The following is a 17,501-nucleotide window of genomic DNA, read 5'->3' on the forward strand; positions in this document are numbered from 1 at the left end:
CGTCGCTACTAATTAACCCACAATCTCGCTCTCATCGGCGCCAAGCAACCACCCAACGCCCTTGACGAGCGCGCGCTTGGCTCCCTCACGCACGCCCTCGTTGCCGCCGTCTGCATGCCGATCGAACAGAGCGGCCGCGTCGCGCCCGTCCTTGCTACCATGACTGCCGCGCGAATCCCATCGGCTCAAATCTGACCTGCCTGATGGGAGCGCAGGCGAGCCAGTGTAGTTCCTGAAGCTGGCGCCAATGTCGAGGGCCATGCGTGCAGCGCGTGCTGCTGTGCGCGAGCCGAGCACGCGCTCCTCTGCAGTCGGGGACGGCGCCGACGTGCTGGCCGTCGACGAGCCAGCGCGGCGAAGAACCTCGGGGTGTGCGGCGATCTGGGCCTCGATGCCCCGGTAGATCGGGAGGATGACCGACACGTGCTCGGCCGGGCAGAGCAGCATCGCCTGCGCCAGTAGGGCCTGGCGGCCCACCACGTCGCCATACTCGCTCTGCCGCCCGAGCTCAAAGCACGAGCGCCACACGACGTCGCGGGTTCTCTGGGCTGCCGCATCGCTGTCGCCGAGGTCGGGCTTTGCGAGGGCTACCATCTCGTCGACGCGCTGCTGTGCCAGCGTCCAGTCCTCGGCCGCAACGGCCGCATCAGCCATCATGGCCAGAATCTCGGCGCGCGCCGCCTCGTCCTTGATGCCCAGCTTCTCGGCCAGCTCGAGCACGATATGCGGATGCCGGTAGGCGTCGTCTGACGTTGACAGTACACGTCGGATCAGGTCGAGCTTGTTCGGCGTGTACCGGATCTCGGCGGGCGACAGGTTTGACAGTGAGCGGTAAGTGCTCAGGCGGGATGTGGCTTGGATAAAGTCCTGCTCGGCGCGGATGGCGGGGGATTCAGGCGCGACAGACAGGCTGGCGTGAGCATACCCTCACACACGGCGTTACTTACCACTCGTATGCGAGCTTCATATCCCCTGTGTGGATATTGCCCGTCTCGGCGCGCATGTACAGCTCCTTGGACGTGGTGAGGACCACATCCTCGAGGGTCTGGGGCGTAAAGTAGCCCTCTGGCTGGAGGCGCTGGATGACCTTCCTCGCCACGCCAACGTTGCCCGAGAGAAGCAGAGAGCCAAGGAAGATGCGCATGAGCTCCTCGGGTGTGAGCGTGCCCAGCGCGCCGCGGAGGAGCGAGTCGTTGCCGCGCTGGAGCTTGAGCATGTCCTCCCACAGCGCGACCCAGCGGCGGTCGTCACCGCCGCCTGCAGACGCGAGCCGCCGGCCCATCTTCTCAGCGAGCATGACCTGCTCGTCGTGGTCCTTTGCCGACTGGAGCAGCGTGCGGAGCTGCACGCGGACGTCCCATCTGGCGAGGATCTCGCCCGACTCGAGGTGGACATCGAGAATGTCCAGTGCTCTCGACAGCGAGGCGAACGGCAGCGGCGAGAAGAAGATGAACAGCTCCTTGGGCGAGTGCGGCCCGGCGTTGGACACCGTCGGGCGGATGAACGACGCGATCGAGTCGAGCGTCGTCGCTGTCGCTTCTCTATCCGACTCGGGGTCACTCCCCGACACGTCCCAGACAGGCAAGCACTCGAAGATGGCCGACATGGTCGACCACGAGTCGCGCTGGTCGCTGCCGTAGAGACACGCCAGCGCCAGGCGGGCCACCATCTGGTCATCCTTCACCAGCCGTTGTGGCGCGCGCAGCGTCGCCTTGGACGCCTCGAAGCACGGCAGAGCGAGGTGCAGCGGCAGCTCGAGGATGGTCTCATGGAGCATGCGGTCCACGAGTCCAGGGTCAGGCGTGCCGGCGCGCTCGGCGCGCGACTCCAGCACGTAGAGGTAGGGCAGGACCAGGCGTCGGATGTCGCCCACGATCGAGTCGGGCGTCGAGGCAGCGAGGTACTCCTTAACCAGGGCTTTCTCGTCCGCGTCGCGCCATCTCACGAGGGACCACTGTTCCAACTGCGCGGGGGACAAGTTGGCGTCGTAGATCAGCCTCGAGAGAAGCGACAGGTCCTCGCCGATCGCGTCGAGGCCGGGCACGCCGAGCGCGGCGCCGTGCTGCACCCACGCGAGCTGGCCGTCGAGTAGGCCCAGCCCATCGAGCTCGAACACCCGGTCCGTGTACCACTGGGTCAGGGCGTCGCCTGACAGCTGCGTGTTCTGCGGGCCGGGGAGGAGCTCGGCCGGCGACGACGTCAGCGCCGACAGGCCGTACTCGCCCGTCAGGTAGTCGAGGAACGTCTTGCCCTCGTCGGTCTTCTTCCTCGGCCACGGCTGCTCCGCCCCGTCGTCCGACGCCCCAGGCAGCAAAGCGAGCATGTTCTCGTCTGCGGGCGACACCCATGCCGGGACGGCCTCGACAATGGATATGCGGTACGGCCACAGGTCCTGCGCGTGGCGCTCGCACACGGCACGTACGGCCGCTATGCTCGCCGACGAGGCGAGGTACAGTACCGTGAGCGGCAGCGGCTGCAGGATGAAGCTCGGGACGTCTATTGGCGGCTCTGGCGCCTCGGCCTCTGGCGTCTCCTCCGCCTCGTTGGCATTCATGTCGTCGTCCTCGTCTCCGTCCGCCCAGGGATCGTCCAATATCGCGGGAACATCCTCGTCCTCCTCGTCATCGTTGTCCGCCCACGGGTCGTCAAGGTCGAGCGTCGACTCGGTGTGCTGGCTCGTGCTGCTCGGCTCTTTCCGCCGCCGTGGGGGCGCGAACACATCGTACGTGTCCAGCCGGCGGCGCGCGTCCTGCAAGATCGCAAGGCAGCGGGCTACGAGCAGCCGGATCGCGTCGGTGCCGAGCGCGGCATGAAGCTGCGTGCGCACGTCGTCGCGCGACCACCCCTCCCAGCCGTCGCCGGTCTTGCTCGTATTTTCAAGGCGCGACCGCACGTCGTCCTCGAGGAGCGTCGCCTCCTCCTCGCCTGCGTCGAGCCCGAGCTGGATCACGCGCCGCAGAGTCGCCTGGTCAAGTATCTTGCCCCCGAGCACGAGGTTGGCGCAGGTCACGAGCCGGGTCGACGGGCCGAGCGAGTCGAGCGAGGAGGTGATCAGCCCCAAGGACAGCTTGGAGGACGGCGTGGCGAGGAGCTCGTCGGGGCCGAGTACTTGCGCCGACGACGAAGACGCCACTGGTGCGTCCTGTGGCGACTCCATCGTGTGGTGTGTGTGTGTAAGAGTCGCCGTGTGCAGTGATGTTTCAAGCTCCAACAAGTCTTGATCGCCTCGGCTTGCCCGGATCTCTCAATGTTCCAACCACCCAGCGGCCGTCGATGTCATCGGCGAAGTGATGTTGGCTGACACGTGGCGGGCGTAATTCGCCCCCTCACTTTGGATGTGTGGCTTTGTGGGGCTTGACGCGTCGAAGGCTTGCCCTGAAACGGATTCTGTGGCGCTGGGACAAGGACAAGCAGAGCAGATGAGGTGGGCCGGTATGAGCTACCAGTGTGCAGCCTCGACTCGACATGCTCGACAGCATGGATGACATATCAACAGCTACTGCCCATGTCGATCCACTCTCTCGCTAACGTTTGACATCCTGCGTTTCATTTCGTACTTCACCCACTTGGCCTAGCAATGCCTCGCGACGCCTCACACCCTCCCATGCCCTTGACGGTCCCGAACGGGCCTCCATGGGGACCAAAGCTCTTGGGCATGGTCGAGTTGGCGCAGTACGTGTTCTCTCTCCCATTACAGGCGATCCACTGCTGTTCCTTGGTGATCCAGACCTCGTGCGACGGGTGCGTGTACTCGAACGTCTGCCCGAACAGCTTACCCTCCCGCATGGGGAGGTTGGGCACCGCGTCGTTGTAGTTGATGACGTGGGGCGCGCGGTCCTTGAGCACCCGGTCGACGTAGTCGGCCCACTTGGTGTTGCCCTGGCGCGGCGCGGAGAACGACGCGCCGAACACGGTCATGTCGCTAAACGTGGCCTGCAGACTGGCCGCCATGAGCGTCGACACCGCGCCGCCCTGCGAATGCCCCACGACGAGGATGCGTGTGTTGCCGTCCACACGCGCCTTGGCGACAGCGGCATGGATCGGCTTGATCATCGCTACAAAGTCGTCGTAGAAGCCCGAGTGGAGCCGTACCCCCGTCGAGCCGGGGAAGTGCTCCTCGGTCGGCGTCTTCTGGAGAATCCACAAGTTGTTCCACCACGTCCCGCCCACCTTGTTGTTGTTCTGTGAGCCGGCGATACCGATGACAACGAGACCGCCACCGTTCGAGATGACGTACCCTGGCTATCAGCTCTTGCAACTCGGCACCACTCACACGTCGGTACAGTCTTGCCGTTCCCGCCGGCGCCGTAGAACTTATCGAACGGGGTGCCACCATTACACCAGTTGCACGACCATGTCGGCCACTTTTCCGGGGGGCAGTACGCGGCGCTGAGACGGAGGATCAGAACTCATTCCACATGGTCGCACCAACGTCACTTACGCAGCGTAGCGGGCCTTTCTTTCGAGGTCGATGATCTCGGGGTCGCTGAGCAGTCTGGCCTGGCCGGCAGTAACGGCGTTGGGGACCGGCTTCTTCGGGTCCTCAGGCGTCGGGGGCGGCGGCGGCGGAGCCGCGAGCGGCTCGTTGAACAGCGCGGTCCACGAGTTGTGGCCGATGATACCGTCTTGCGCGAGGCCGTACGCACCCTGCAAAGCGACCGCGGCGGCATGCGTCCCGGGCCCAAAGTCGCCGTCGACAGCGAGGTCGGCCGGCCCGCCGTGCGTCTTGAGCGTCGTCTGAGCGGCGGAGACGATCCCGCCGCCGTCGCCCTGCTGGATCTGGTCGACGAGCGCGCCGAGCGTCGCAGGGCCCGGGATGCCGTCGGCGTCGAGCCCCGCACCGGACTGAAACGCGGACACAGCGCCGGACGTCTCGCTGCCCCATACGCCGTCGACGGCGACGGCGTGGCCGCGTACGCCGAGCAGGAGCTGGAGCGCGGTAATGCGGGACGCATCGGCGCCGCTGCCTGCGAATGCGCCTTCACCGAGCGTGCCGACGCCGCGGGGAGCGAGGGAGCGCCCGGCCAGAGGGGACGTCGAGGGCAGGCCATACGCCACGCCGGCGAGGGATATGAGCGGTACGATGAGATTAAACAGCCTCATGGTGGGTGGGTGTTGATCAGTCCACACACATCGTGCATCAGCGGCTCGTTTATGTACTTACACCGAGCAGCACGGATGACGGTGTCGTAGTCAGCTCTTTCGCACTCTTCATCGCAGCGGCCATCTTGAAACGCCCGCCTGGCAAGGTTTGGCTTCGAAACTGATGCCCGTCCTCGTTGTCCGCTTGACAACGCACAGCTTGGCGAGCAGATAGACGCAGGCTTGGCGTGAAGATATACGCAGACGCGGGCTCGCTACCCCGGTGCTGCGGAGCTCAGCTTAGTGTGTGAGTGGGGACCGTGTCAGTGTCAGTCGGCCTCCTTCACCAATGCCTTATGTTAACGTCGACAAGGGGGCATGAGAACTGCAACTTAACCTTGGGGAGTCTGAAGGCGACTACTTCTGGGGTGGACGCCTACTTATGGGGTGGACGCTTAGTTCTGGGGTGTGAGTGGTGAGGTGCACAGGCGGCCCAATAGGTGCGTTGAGCGGTATTGAGATTGAAGAGCGCATTGAAGAGGTACAGCTGCGTGGTATCTTGTCATATGTACCCCGCTGTGGGGTGCTCCACAAACTTCTGTAGTGGCCTGCGTAGCCACCACCCAGACAGTCAATGCACGCGCGCGTGTGTGCGTCACTGCACGCGTCCCTTGCCTACCCACCCACCTCGTCACACGAGCGAGTCACAATGAACTGGGCATTCCAAGGCGATGTAGGCGACGTTGCTTTGCTTTGCTAGCAGGCTTGTTACTGCCGCTGGAAGCATTTTGGTCGTGCAGGTGAATGCCGTCAGGGGGTATGTTTTGATCCGAAGCAAGCAAAAGCGATCAGGCACGGCGATGTTGAGGAGACACGCTGACGCGAATAAGACGACGACGGGAACCCCCACCCACCCAACCACAACGACTACTGGCTGGCCACTTCTCCTCCCCGTTAATACCGAGCCAGTCAGCCCGCTCAGGTCCCGGGATGGCACTCGAGCACAATGCCACACGCGTTTCGATACAAACGGAAGTTTCGACGACGACGACGCCGAGGGGTAGTGAGTGCCATGCACGCTGTGGTTGCTGTGGGGAGCCAGGCAACAGGACAACACCCAGGGTGCAAGTCTGTGGGAGCCCCCGCTGCCGCGATACCGTTACACCCTCGAGTGTGAATCCAGCGTTGGCTGGCTGGGCTGTCTGTACATAGGGGAGTTGGCTGCGGCGGTGGGCTGCCGCGACGACGGTGCGCGACGGCGGGCGGGGCGGCGTTTCATTACCCGTCAGTGTGACGCCAAGTGTCATGCGCTTAAACTGCTCGCGAGAGTGGGCACGAGATGCACAGTTGTCACTGCTGGCGCCGTGCTCTCGCGCTGCTCTCGACGACGGGCAGGCACAGAACACGTGTTGGTGTAAACAGCGACGTGTATTGAGGATTGTGATGGGTGTGGAGCGAGCGAGGCCAGACCTACGACGCAGCAGCCAGCAGCACGCACAGTCTGGAATCCTAGTAACGCCACCCGGCAGGGGCGAGAGCGAGAGCGAACAAGAGCCCCCATTGTTGACACTAGCGCCGTCGTGTGGGTTCATCACCGGAGGGTTGTTGCCTTGTGGTACCCCGCCGTGACGCGCTCGCCCCGCCTGATGGGCTGGCCTGATGGTGTTGGTGGGTGTTGTCTCTCTCAACTCTAAGTGTATGAAACGCGAGTGCTCTGGGTCAGGCATGCATCAGGAGAGCGCAAGAGCGGGCAGCGCTGCCACGGCATGTCACCGACAGCAGCCAGACGCCAGCCGACAGCCCCCTTGCCTCGTTGACTTGTCGTTCCCCTCTCCCCTCTCCCTCCCCCCTCCCGTGTCTCCTGAGTAACAAAGGGCAATAGGTCTCAGAGTAGGCAAGACGCCAGAGGGCCCAGAAAATCGCCACGAGGGTCCATCAACTGAGTGTTTGCTGATGCATGCCGCGCGTGAGGGCAGAGGGCAGAGGGAGGGCTTGGATCGTGTTGTAATGCATGCGTTCTAGGAACCTGAATACAATCTGCCTGCTTGCCTGTTGCCCGTTCAAAGGACGCCAAAGCCAATAGACGATGTTACCGGCAGGCAGGTGATGCATTGGTGGGTACCCGCAGAACGCGACGACGACACGTCCATCAGTATTGCTTGTGCTGCTGCGGCTGATGCACCTCGTCCTCCTCGTCCTCACTGCCATCACCTTGTTGTTATTTTATCGTGCCTCGCAGCACTATTTGTTTGATCACTTGTCGTCGTCGTCGTCGTCGCCGTCCGTCACCACTCGCTTGTCTACTTGCAACTCGGTGTGAAGAAACGCGTCGCCCTTAATCCACGCGCGCGCTGTATTCTGCTTTGCTTGCTGTCTTGGGAAATTGAGCCAGAAGTGCAGTCGACAACCAACCAACCAAGCCAGCCAACCCAGCCCAGCCAGGCAGCGCGACCGACGCCGCCGCCGCCTCCTCCTTGCCCGTGTTTCAACCCTACTCGCCTCCTCTTTCCGTGTCTGTCTGTCTGTCGCGACAACCACCCCCCAGTCACAACTTGTGCAACTTGCACTCCCCCTTCTTGTCCCCATCGCATTTCTTCTCATTGTTCCTTTTCAAAGACTCCGAGGACTCGCACCCAACAGCAGCAGCAGCACACACACGCTCCAACGCGCGCACACACGCACACACACATACCTGATCTCGCAACACGCGCCCGCAACGACGGACCAGCCCACCCAACCCCCCCTACCCGGTTAGGTTTGGGCAAGTGTTACCCTATACCAGTCATTCAGCCAGACGAGGCCCCCCATTGTTGGCGCACCCACGGCCACCACGGCGCACAGGGCACGCGCGTCGAGCAACCCAACCTTGGACCACCACCACCACCAAACCCAACACCACGCGCGCGCTCGGCTCGCCTGTTGCACAACCCTTCAACTCTCTGTCCGACCGCGTCCCTCGTCTCAACCAACTAGGCCAAAGAGTCAACAGCGTGAGTAACAACTTCACTGTCTCTCTCCAACAAGTCGCGACAACACACACACAACTCTTTTGCCCTCTCGTCCCTCCCACGCGCTGACAATCTCTCCTCTCAATCCAATCAGTCAACCTCTTCTGGCACCGCCGACTTGCCGCCGCCGCCAACGCCGCCAGCAAGCAAGCAAGGGCCCGTCCACACATCACTCCGCGCGCGGTGCTTCCCCTGGCACATTGCCCGTGTGTGTCTCGCTGTTGATTGCCACCCTTCATGGCATCGGTCCTCTCCTACAACATGTCCGACCCATTCGCGCAGCCCCAAGTGGCGCGCAGGTCGGTAGATGACCCTGCGGCGCGTTATCCCACCCCTCCTTTCTCCCCACCGGCTGCTCCAGTTGCTTCTCAGAGCCAACAAGCCTACCCGCAGCAGCAGCAGCAACCGCAGTCGCAACCCCACCACCAGCATCACTCGTCGCGACAATCGGCGGCGTCGGCATCGACTTCGTCCTCCCGTCACCAGTCGGCAAGGCCCTCATCAGGCGCGTACCGCCTTGACGAGTTTGGCAGCTACGTCCCCATTCAGGCAAGCGGATCAGCGTCGGCGTCGGGCTCGAGATCGCATCGCTCAAGTCACGCTCCAACAATGCCCCTACCACAGCCGGGAGACGCATCATCTTTGCCCATTGCACACGGGTCGTCTCACTCGCACTCCAACTCGCAGTCTCAGGCTGTTAGTGCCGCCCAGCGCAAGCGACAGTCGCACAACCCCAGCTCCGCCATGGACGCTTCTCCCCCGAAGCCAGAGGCCTTGTCGGACGAGTACGTACTGCACCCTTCAGTCTACGCCTACAAACTCGCCCACCCAAATCGTCCGATGATCGCCCTTGGGCAGTACATCTTACTTCAAACTTTGGGAGAGGGAGAGTTTGGCAAAGTCAAGCTTGGTGTTCACAGCGACTACGGCGTGGAGGTCGCAATCAAGTTGATCCGGAGGGGACAGCTGGACGACGAGACGCGTGCAAACAAGGTTGAACGTGAGATTGAAGTGCTCAAGGTGGGTCGTACTATCGCATCTCGGTGCGATGATCTTGCTGACTAGCTCCATCAGAGCTTGAAACACCCAAACATTGTGCGAATGCTCGACGTAATCGACACGGCCAAGTACATCGGCATCGTCCTCGAGTTTGCTGGCGGCGGCGAGCTGTTCGACTACATCCTGGCCAACAGGTACCTCAAGGAGAAGGACGCATCACGCCTGTTCGCCCAGCTCATCTCGGGTGTCGACTACCTCCACCAGAAGAACATTGTTCATCGGGATCTGAAGCTCGAGAACCTGTTGCTGGACAAGCACCGCAACATCATCATTACCGACTTTGGCTTTGCCAACCGCTTCGAGAATGGCGAGAGCGATCTCATGGCGACAAGCTGTGGAAGCCCCTGCTACGCCGCTCCAGAACTGGTCGTGTCCGAGGGCCTGTATGTCGGTTCGGCTGTCGATGTCTGGTCTTGTGGCGTCATTCTCTACGCCATGCTGTCCGGTTACCTCCCTTATGACGACGACCCAGCAAACCCAGACGGTGACAACATCAACCTGCTCTACAAGTACATCATGACGACCCCGCTCAACTTCCCTGACCACATGTCCCGGTTGGCCACGGACCTCTTGCTGATAATGCTGGTCCCGGACCCACAGCAACGGTGCACCATCCCCCAGATTGAAGGCCATCCCTGGCTCGAGAACTACCACGACCTCTTCCTGCGTTCTGTCGAGGACCACGAGCACATCTTCACCGAGAACATGTACCGCAAGAGCCTACAGGCAAAGCGCGACTTGGCCCAGCGCAGAAAGCTACAGCAAGAGGCGAGGTATGCTCGCCACATGCAGCGAAGCCAGAGCTCGGCTCCTGGAACTGGCGGACATGCCAGTTCCTTTGGCGACCAGCCCAGGCGCAATCGCGAGCAGCGCCATCGCAGCGCTCTTCCCGGCACGTCGACAATGCCCGACTTCACGTACAACGCCGGGCACAGCTCCCACATGTCTACCTCGGCGTCTGCCCGCTACCCGCTTGCTCCAGCCGACATGGCGCCGTCAGCGTCGTTGCCTTTGACCCCTGTCGCTCCACTCGACGAGGAGGCCCGCGATTCGTTCCCAGTCGAGGTCTCGCAGTCTGCGCCCAGCGCATCTCCCCTCGAGGCAGCTCCTGCCCCTCCTGCCGCGTACGAGCTCAATGGTGTGGCGGACAAGGCCCCACAAGTGTTGCATGAGCCCTCGACTCCGACCCGCCCCAAGTCGTCCAAGCCACCCATGTCGGCCAACAAGAATCGTCACACTATTCAGCTCGAATACGATGGTGGTGACAACCATGACTGGGAGCGTGTCAAGGCTGATCTGCGGGCGACGCAGACCAAGAACACGACCCTGCCCATCTCGACGCCTTCCACGCCCCCCAAGCAGGCTCTCAACGTTCCTCAGGCCGGTGACATGGACATCGAGTCGTCGTCCGAGATCGACATGGGCGAGACATTGACACCTGGAGGCGCAGATGAAGAGGCCGTTACGACGCCAAAGCCAATGGGACCACCCACCTCGGTCTTCGTGGAGGTTACCCCGCCCATTGTTCGTGCCGCAGCCGTCGCGGTCGAATCTCCCGCCAAGGACACTCAGCCCGTCGCGGTCCAGGTGCAAGAGATGCCGCCTCCTCCTGTCCCAGCTCCTCGAACGCCACCCCCACCGTCCACGCCTTCAAAGCGGTCTCGCGATGGCGACACGGAGGCAGAGGCGGAGGCCCTTGCCCAACGGGAGCGTCTCGTCTCGACACCCAAGGCAAGCGCGAACGACACTGCTCAGGTTTCCACCCCTCGTGCTACCCAGGCCACTCCCCGCGGGCCCTCTCGGGACAACGACAAGCTTCCCCCTGGCGCAGCTCCTTCACCCACAAAGGAGGTTCGTCTCGAACAGACCCCTCCGACGTCGATCACCCCTCTTCCGCCTTTGCCCTCGCAGTCTTCGCAGTCATCTGTACCTGCGCCGCCACCAAAGCGGCCTGGTAGATCCCGCAAGGGCATGTCTCTCGACAAGTTTGGCCTCGCCAAACTTCTCGGGCAGGCAGACGCCGCCAACAAGAACAACCAGCCTCCTAGGCAAACTTACATCCCGGTTTCCCAGCATAACAAGAGTGCCTCGGTGGCTTACCCGTCAACTGGGAGTGCCTCTGGTGCTGCGGCCGCTACTGTGGCGGACAAGAAGTCGCGTCGCCGCACGGTGCAGCTCTCCAATGGGTACGTAACTCTTGCGTCTCTACCGCCCCCGGAGCTAACAGCCTGTAGACGCGCTGCCACTCCGGACAGTCAGCACAACGACCAATCCGCGTCTGCTGCGTCGTCGCAGAAGGCCGGCGTTCCCGTACCGGTTGTTAGCACCCAAGGCATCCAGCCTCGCCCTTCCACCGACCATGGCCAGAGCACCACTTCGTTCATCACGGTGGATGCGCACAACCTCCGTCACTCCGAACACCAGCCGCCTCGCACAGCGTCCAGCAGTGCCGCCAAGCGTGTCATGGACTGGTTCCGCCGCAAGTCGCTCGCCAAGGACACGTTACTTAACATCAAGGCGTCCAGTGTCCGCGATGACTCTGTTTCGAGTGTCGCTCAGTCAAACTCGGACCGCAACCATCACTTGGCCGACGTTACCGAGCTGGCTGAGAACCACACCGGCAGAGACTCGCTTGACCACCTCGCCGTCTCTGAGACAAGCAGCCTTGCAGGCGACGAGACCGGAGGACCTGCTATCATTATCGGAGAGGTCAAAGAGAAGGAGAAGGAGCCCGTGGCCGAGAAGGAGAAGCCAAAGGTTACCCTGGTGCCTCCCACTCCGCCTGTGGTCACCGCCAAAGCTCCGACTAGAATCCCTCTGGCTGTTGCCAACAGCAAGGCCAACGCCAGTGTCGTCAGCATCGACTCAAAGTCGACTACGCCACCGAAGGCCCGGGCAACCGGTGCCCCTACCAGATCCAAGTCGGTACGCGCCCCTGGACCCCACGGCAACAACCGCTCTGCTGCTGGTTCGAGTATCGCCTTGGTCTCGGCCCAGTCTGTCGCGGAGGCCCGCGGTCACAACACGAGCACGCCGTCCGCCGAGGAGAACAAGCTTCGCGTTCACACCGGCCTGGTCGACCAGTCGGCTCTTAGTTCGCGTCCTCCTCCCGAGGTCATGGCAGAGGTCATTCGTGTCCTCCATGGCATGGGCATCGACATCAAGCAGGAGACCGAGTACAGACTGCGCTGCACGCGTGTCCGCCGCCGCAAGGCTGGTGCAACTACGTCCATTTCTACTGGCGGATTCGGCAGGGTGAGTGTTTGGGATGAGGTGTGTGTTGGTAGACCAGCGCTGACAATTACAGTCTGACCGTGGCCTCCCTCTGCCTTCGACTCCCTCTGGTGGCATCTCAGGCCTCAAGGGCATGCTCCTCCGTCGTGGCAGCTCGTACTCGTCGCAGCACTCGTCGGCACTCGCCCGCAGCGAGAGTGACCTCTTAGCCGCTTCAGCGTCCACTACCCCGAGCTTTGTGTCGCCCGCCCTTGGCCCAGTGCCAGAGCCAGTCTACGGCGACCACTCGACCGACAGCGGCGACGAAGTCAAGTTTGCCATCGAGCTGTGCCGAATCAAGAACCTCAACGGCCTGTATCTGCTCCAGATCAAGCGCCTTCGCGGTTCAGTGTGGTCGTTCAAGTTCATCTACCAGACCATTGTCGAGCGCTGTGAGACCCTCACCCACTAGTCGGTGTATCACCATATCCATGTTCACTTCCCACCACGATCCAACCCAAGATCCTCATGGTCCACCATTCGTTCGCATGCTATCCAACACGTTCCCCCAACCAACAAGCAAACTACAACAACATTTATCATTGTAATCCCCCAAACCGCTGCCCAGACAATTCGAGGGTTGCGTGTCGCCGCATCACACAATCCATTGTACATCGTGCTTGGCTCGCAGTAACTTGATACCCTCCGTTCCTTAACCACGCTAGTTCTTGAGATGTCCATGCAACGTCGGATCACGTCACGCTCACACCCAAGACCATGTTGGCCGCACAATCGTTGCATGTGGAATGGGAGGGGTATACACGGGGGACTTGGTCGTGTCCCACACAGTACAGCTAGCTAGGAGGAAACAATACACTCTACTCTACTTTTTGGCCTTCTTGGACTTGGCCGAAGTCGCGCCAGGTGTCGTGTCACGCGAAGCACCGCCAGACGACTTGAGGTCGTCAAACGCGCGCTTCTTGCCACCCTTGGCCGGCTTCTTGTCCTCCTCGTCCTTGAAGTCCTTCATGATGCACAGCAGCAGCGTAGCGCCACGGCGACGGAGCTCTTCTGGCGTGCGAGACTTGAAGAACCAGTCAAAGCGGAACAGGGGCCACTCGCCAACGTCGCGCTTGATGAGCTCGTAGCAGTCGTCGCGGTCGATGCCGTGGTGGTGCATGCGCACAAGCAGGAAGCGGTCCTCCTCGTCAGAGTACGACTTGCCCTTGTTCTGGCCGTACTGGAGCTTGAGCTCCTGCATGGGGTACTGATAGGATTTGACCTTCTTGTGAAGGGCGTTGATCCTCTCGTGCTGCTCGCGCAGCTTCTCCTCGCCGGCCTTGATGCGGTCCATGTACTTTTCGGCGTCCTTGAGTTCCGTGTAGCGCTCAAAGAAGACCTTGGAGTATTCGCGGACCTCCTCCTCGGTCTTGTCCTGGACTTCCAAGGCGACCTTGTCCAGCGCATCGCGGCCGTACCTCTCGAGACCCTTGATGAAGCTGACAAAGTGGCGACGCTGCCACTCAGAGAATCCATCGGAGACGAGGGATTCCTTCTCAAGGTTCTCCTCCTCCGTGAGAGGCTCGGCTGCAGATGTCAGCGTATTGTTGAATACAAGGAGTCAGGCCACTCACCGTTGTTGATACGCTCCTGCTCCTCGGCGCGCTCGGCATCAACGTCCTCGGCCGTCTCGCCCTCCTCGGGCTCACGGGCAGGGACAACGTAGTTCTGTGACTTGAGGTGGTGGTCGTACTCGCGGTTCTGCAACTCGACAAGTCTAGGAGGGAAGAATTGGAAGTCGTTGATGTGAATCTGCTTGGGAGGACGGGGCGCCTTGGGCTTGTCAGACTTGGGAGCCGACATCTTCATGTTGTCGCGGTAGTACTGGTCGATCGAGTAGTTGCCCTTGCGCTCGCGCTTTGCGGGCTCAATCCAAATGAGCTTGTTACGCTTGGCCGCAAAGTCCTCGCCTTCCCAGGTGTTGATGAGACTCTCCGACTTGAAGCTGTTGAGGGCGTCGAGGTCCAGACCAGCATACTTGCTGTTGAGCTCCTTGGTCCTGTCCTCTCCGTTCTTGATAATCTCGTCGATATCCTCGTCAACCATCATGCTGATAGACGAGTTGATGATCTTCTCAGCTCCGTGCTGGATCATATCAAGCAGCTCATCCTTGTTGGATCCAACTGCGCTTCGTCAGTCGCCTGAGCCTCCAAACAACACCTACGCTTCTGGCCCTGCTGAGCACGGCCTTCCTGAATAACCAGCTGGTCCAGCTTAAGCTTTTGCGTAGCTCGCTCGAGAATACGCTCCTCCACGGCATCCTGGGTGATGAAGCGGAACACGTAGACCTGCTTGGTCTGACCAATACGGTGGGCACGGTCCATGGCTTGTAAATCCGCCTGGGGGTTCCAGTCACTGTCGAAGAGAACAACAATGTCGGCAGTAACAAGGTTGATACCAAGACCACCAGCACGAGTGGTGAGGAGGAAGATGAACTTTTCGCTGTCAGGAGCGTTGTAGTCGTCGATGGCGTTGATACGCTCGTCGTGGGGCGTGTTGCCGTCGATACGGCAGTACTTGAACTCTCGGAACTGGCAGTAGTCCTCGAGAATGTCCAGCACACGACTCATCTGCGAGAAGATGAGGACACGGGAGCCCTTGGCCTTCATCGACTTGAGGAGCTTGTCAAGAATGACCATCTTGCCGGCATTGTCGATGAGGTGCTCATCGGTAGTGTATGGAGGTCCAGGCTCGGCACCGTCGAACAGGTAAGGGTGGTTGCAACACTTCCTCAGCTGCATGACAATGTTGAGCAACCTTGTCTTGCCCTCCTTCTTGCCTGAGGCACCGTTCACCGCGTCAATGTCCTTCTCGAGGAGCATGCGGTACCACTTGCGCTGCATGTCGGTCATGCCGACGTAGAGGTTGATCTCCTTCTTGGGGAGAAGCGAATGCTCGACATCGGCCTTGACACGACGAAGCAAGAAGGGGCGGAGCACCTTGTGGAGCTGCTTGACAATGGCGTCAGGCTCATCGTCGCCCTTCGACTTGAACCACTCGTCAAAGTCCTCGCTAGACGAGAAGACGTCTGGGAGAATGAAGTTGAGGAGGGCCCAAAGCTCCTGCAGGTTGTTCTGCAGAGGAGTACCGGTGATGAGAAGACGACCACGCGAAGCAAAGGTGCGAATGATCTGGCTGAGGAGCGAGTCGACGTTCTTGATACGGTGTGCCTCATCGATGATGATGTATTCCCAGCTAAACTTCCTCAGGGTGGACTTTTCACGCAAGCAGATTTCGTACGATGTAATGAGGACATCGAACTGCTGCGTGAGGATGCGGTTGTTGATGAGATCAAGCTTTGGCGGAATCAGTCTGCGGCTCTCACATTGGGCAGCTAGTGACTCACACGCTCTTCCTTGGTGCCCTGGAGAACCAGGGTGCGGAAACCGGGCACCCATTTGTTAACTTCACGCGACCAGTTGTCAAGAGTCGACTTGGGAACAACAATAAGATGGGGGCCGCTGATACCACGGTGGAACTTGAGGTAGCCGAGGAACGAGATTGTCTGCAGAGTCTTACCGAGACCCTGAAAGTGTCAGACAAATATCCGGCGACCTTCAAACCTACCATCTCATCGGCGAGAATACCGTTGATGCCATTGTGGTGAAGCGATGCCATCCAGTTGAGTCCTTGCACTTGATAGTCGCGCATCTTGCCGCCCTTGACATCTACACCATGTCAGTCTGACGGGACAGTGGGCTTGGGGCGAGCAAGGTAAACTCACACGCTGGGCTCTCTTCAAAGACGAAGGCCTCGTCATCGCCGTCCTCGTCCTTGAGGAGCTCCTCGTCCTCCTCCTTCTCCGACTTGCGGTGTCGGTTGTCGCTGGGAACAATATTAGCTGGATTATTCTTTGATTATTGAAGTATTATACTCACGCCGCCTTCTTCTTGCCCTTGCTCGCAGTCTGGGCAAGTTGCTCGTCCAACATGGCCGCAAATTCGGGCTCTCGTTGCCTCTGAAGTATCGTCAGCAGCGTTACAACGCCTCGAATGCATAGCGATGCATGCTTACCTTGAGGTCAACAAAGTGCTGGAAGAGCTCGGTCTGGCCCAGAAGGTAGTTGAAACGCTTCATCGAGTCGGCGAGCTACATCAAAGTCAGCGCGCGCCTTGCACTCACAGAAACACTGTACACACCTTGTTCTTCTCAAGTTCGCTCCTCTTCTGGCCAATCTGGTTGATCTGCGCCTTTCGCTCGGCTGTGGCATCCTTCCTAGCCTTGGACGCGTCGGCACGCTTCTTGGCCGAAGGAGTCATTTGGCTCTGCAAGGTGGGCATTAGCACCCGCGGAATCCACCTCCCCAGCCATCCAAACTCACCGAGTCGCCACCGAGCAGGGCCTCCTCATCGAGCTCATCGTCATCGCCCTCATCGTCATCGAGCTCCTCCTCGTCCTCCGGCGTTTGAGGGCCAGTGTTGATGTGGTGCTGGGGCGTCTTGTCGGAGCCATTCGTCGAGGCCTATCATAAGAAGGGGCGTCAGCTCTCATGCCGTCAAGTCCCTGCAGCGCAGGCGGACTCCATTCCCCCCAGATCAATGCTCATGGCACAAGGCTGCCTCAGACGCGTCCGAGGCAGCCACAATTGCACGCGACACTGGGTTGAAGGAAAACTACTCACTGCTCGCGACATGGAAAGGTCGCGGCTGTCCGGGACATAATCCGAGAGCTTGTCATCGTCGGCGTTGGCAGCCGCGTTCGCCGCCGCGAGGAGCGGATTCTGTGTGCCACAAGGAGGGACGACATCAGCCAAAGGAAAACAGCCAGGGAGGAGCCGTGCAGCCCCTGCTGATGATAAGCTCACCATGACGACGGAAGTGGGCTGTTTTCACGCTCTCGTCCACGACTGATGTGGATGAGAGAAGTGTGTTGAAGGGGGGCAAGAGTGGATAAGAGGGATGATGTGGAGATGACCACACCTTGTTGGTTGTTGAATCCCATCTGGCCCTCCTCGCGTCCGAGACGCGGTAGACGGAAGTAAAAACCCACGTGGTTGGCAGGCCTAAACAGGGGAACTAGTGGATCCATTGGCCGCGCCTATTTGAACCCGTTGCTCATCTTGGGTGGCGACGGCGCGCG

General features: G+C 60.7%; 4 protein-coding genes across 4 annotated transcripts; 1 reads left to right on the top strand and 3 right to left on the bottom strand.

Annotated features, from left to right (window-relative positions):
* Positions 1-12: 12 nt before the first annotated feature.
* On the bottom strand, positions 13-3,157 carry NBAS (Neuroblastoma-amplified sequence; the record flags this gene model as incomplete). The annotated part of the gene is made up of 2 exons (XM_062768951.1): positions 13-910; positions 948-3,157. 2 exons carry the CDS (start codon positions 3,155-3,157, stop codon positions 13-15), a joined length of 3,108 nt encoding a protein of 1,035 aa, XP_062624935.1.
* Positions 3,158-3,558: 401 nt separating this feature from the next.
* On the bottom strand, positions 3,559-5,103 carry faeA (putative feruloyl esterase A; the record flags this gene model as incomplete). The annotated part of the gene is made up of 3 exons (XM_062768952.1): positions 3,559-4,170; positions 4,274-4,313; positions 4,442-5,103. The coding sequence occupies 3 exons, from the start codon at positions 5,101-5,103 to the stop codon at positions 3,559-3,561; spliced, it is 1,314 nt and encodes a 437-aa protein (XP_062624936.1).
* A 2,239-nt stretch (positions 5,104-7,342) lies between these two features.
* On the top strand, positions 7,343-13,119 carry KIN4 (Serine/threonine-protein kinase KIN4). The gene is made up of 5 exons (XM_062768953.1): positions 7,343-8,072; positions 8,185-9,110; positions 9,165-11,335; positions 11,384-12,404; positions 12,457-13,119. The coding sequence occupies exons 2-5, from the start codon at positions 8,328-8,330 to the stop codon at positions 12,832-12,834; spliced, it is 4,353 nt and encodes a 1,450-aa protein (XP_062624937.1). The 5' UTR covers positions 7,343-8,072; positions 8,185-8,327; the 3' UTR covers positions 12,835-13,119.
* Positions 13,120-13,140: 21 nt separating this feature from the next.
* Positions 13,141-17,323, bottom strand: ISW2 (ISWI chromatin-remodeling complex ATPase ISW2). The gene is made up of 12 exons (XM_062768954.1): positions 17,227-17,323; positions 17,044-17,142; positions 16,744-16,884; positions 16,562-16,687; positions 16,437-16,511; positions 16,301-16,380; positions 16,147-16,247; positions 15,990-16,090; positions 15,769-15,948; positions 14,587-15,718; positions 13,997-14,545; positions 13,141-13,949 (listed from the first exon to the last, which is right to left on the bottom strand). Exons 1-12 carry the CDS (start codon positions 17,227-17,229, stop codon positions 13,246-13,248), a joined length of 3,291 nt encoding a protein of 1,096 aa, XP_062624938.1. The 5' UTR covers positions 17,230-17,323; the 3' UTR covers positions 13,141-13,245.
* Between the last annotated feature and the right edge of the window lie 178 nt (positions 17,324-17,501).

Source organism: Vanrija pseudolonga, chromosome 2, assembly GCF_020906515.1.
Source record: "Vanrija pseudolonga chromosome 2, complete sequence".
Classification (NCBI taxonomy): domain Eukaryota; kingdom Fungi; phylum Basidiomycota; class Tremellomycetes; order Trichosporonales; family Trichosporonaceae; genus Vanrija; species Vanrija pseudolonga.

What these genes read in the sequence shown, in the direction of transcription:
- KIN4 (XM_062768953.1), top strand. Translation starts at nt 8,328, where the DNA reads ATGGCATCGGTCCTCTCCTACAACATGTCCGACCCATTCGCGCAGCCC. An exon ending in GTGAGATTGAAGTGCTCAAG is followed by an intron (nt 9,111 to 9,164) that starts GTGGGTCGTACT and finishes TAGCTCCATCAG; the next exon opens with AGCTTGAAACACCCAAACAT. An exon ending in ACGGTGCAGCTCTCCAATGG is followed by an intron (nt 11,336 to 11,383) that starts GTACGTAACTCT and finishes AACAGCCTGTAG; the next exon opens with ACGCGCTGCCACTCCGGACA.
- ISW2 (XM_062768954.1), bottom strand. An exon ending in AGCACTTTGTTGACCTCAAG is followed by an intron (nt 16,381 to 16,436) that starts GTAAGCATGCAT and finishes ACGATACTTCAG; the next exon opens with AGGCAACGAGAGCCCGAATT. An exon ending in GTATTCTCGCCGATGAGATG is followed by an intron (nt 15,949 to 15,989) that starts GTAGGTTTGAAG and finishes TGACACTTTCAG; the next exon opens with GGTCTCGGTAAGACTCTGCA.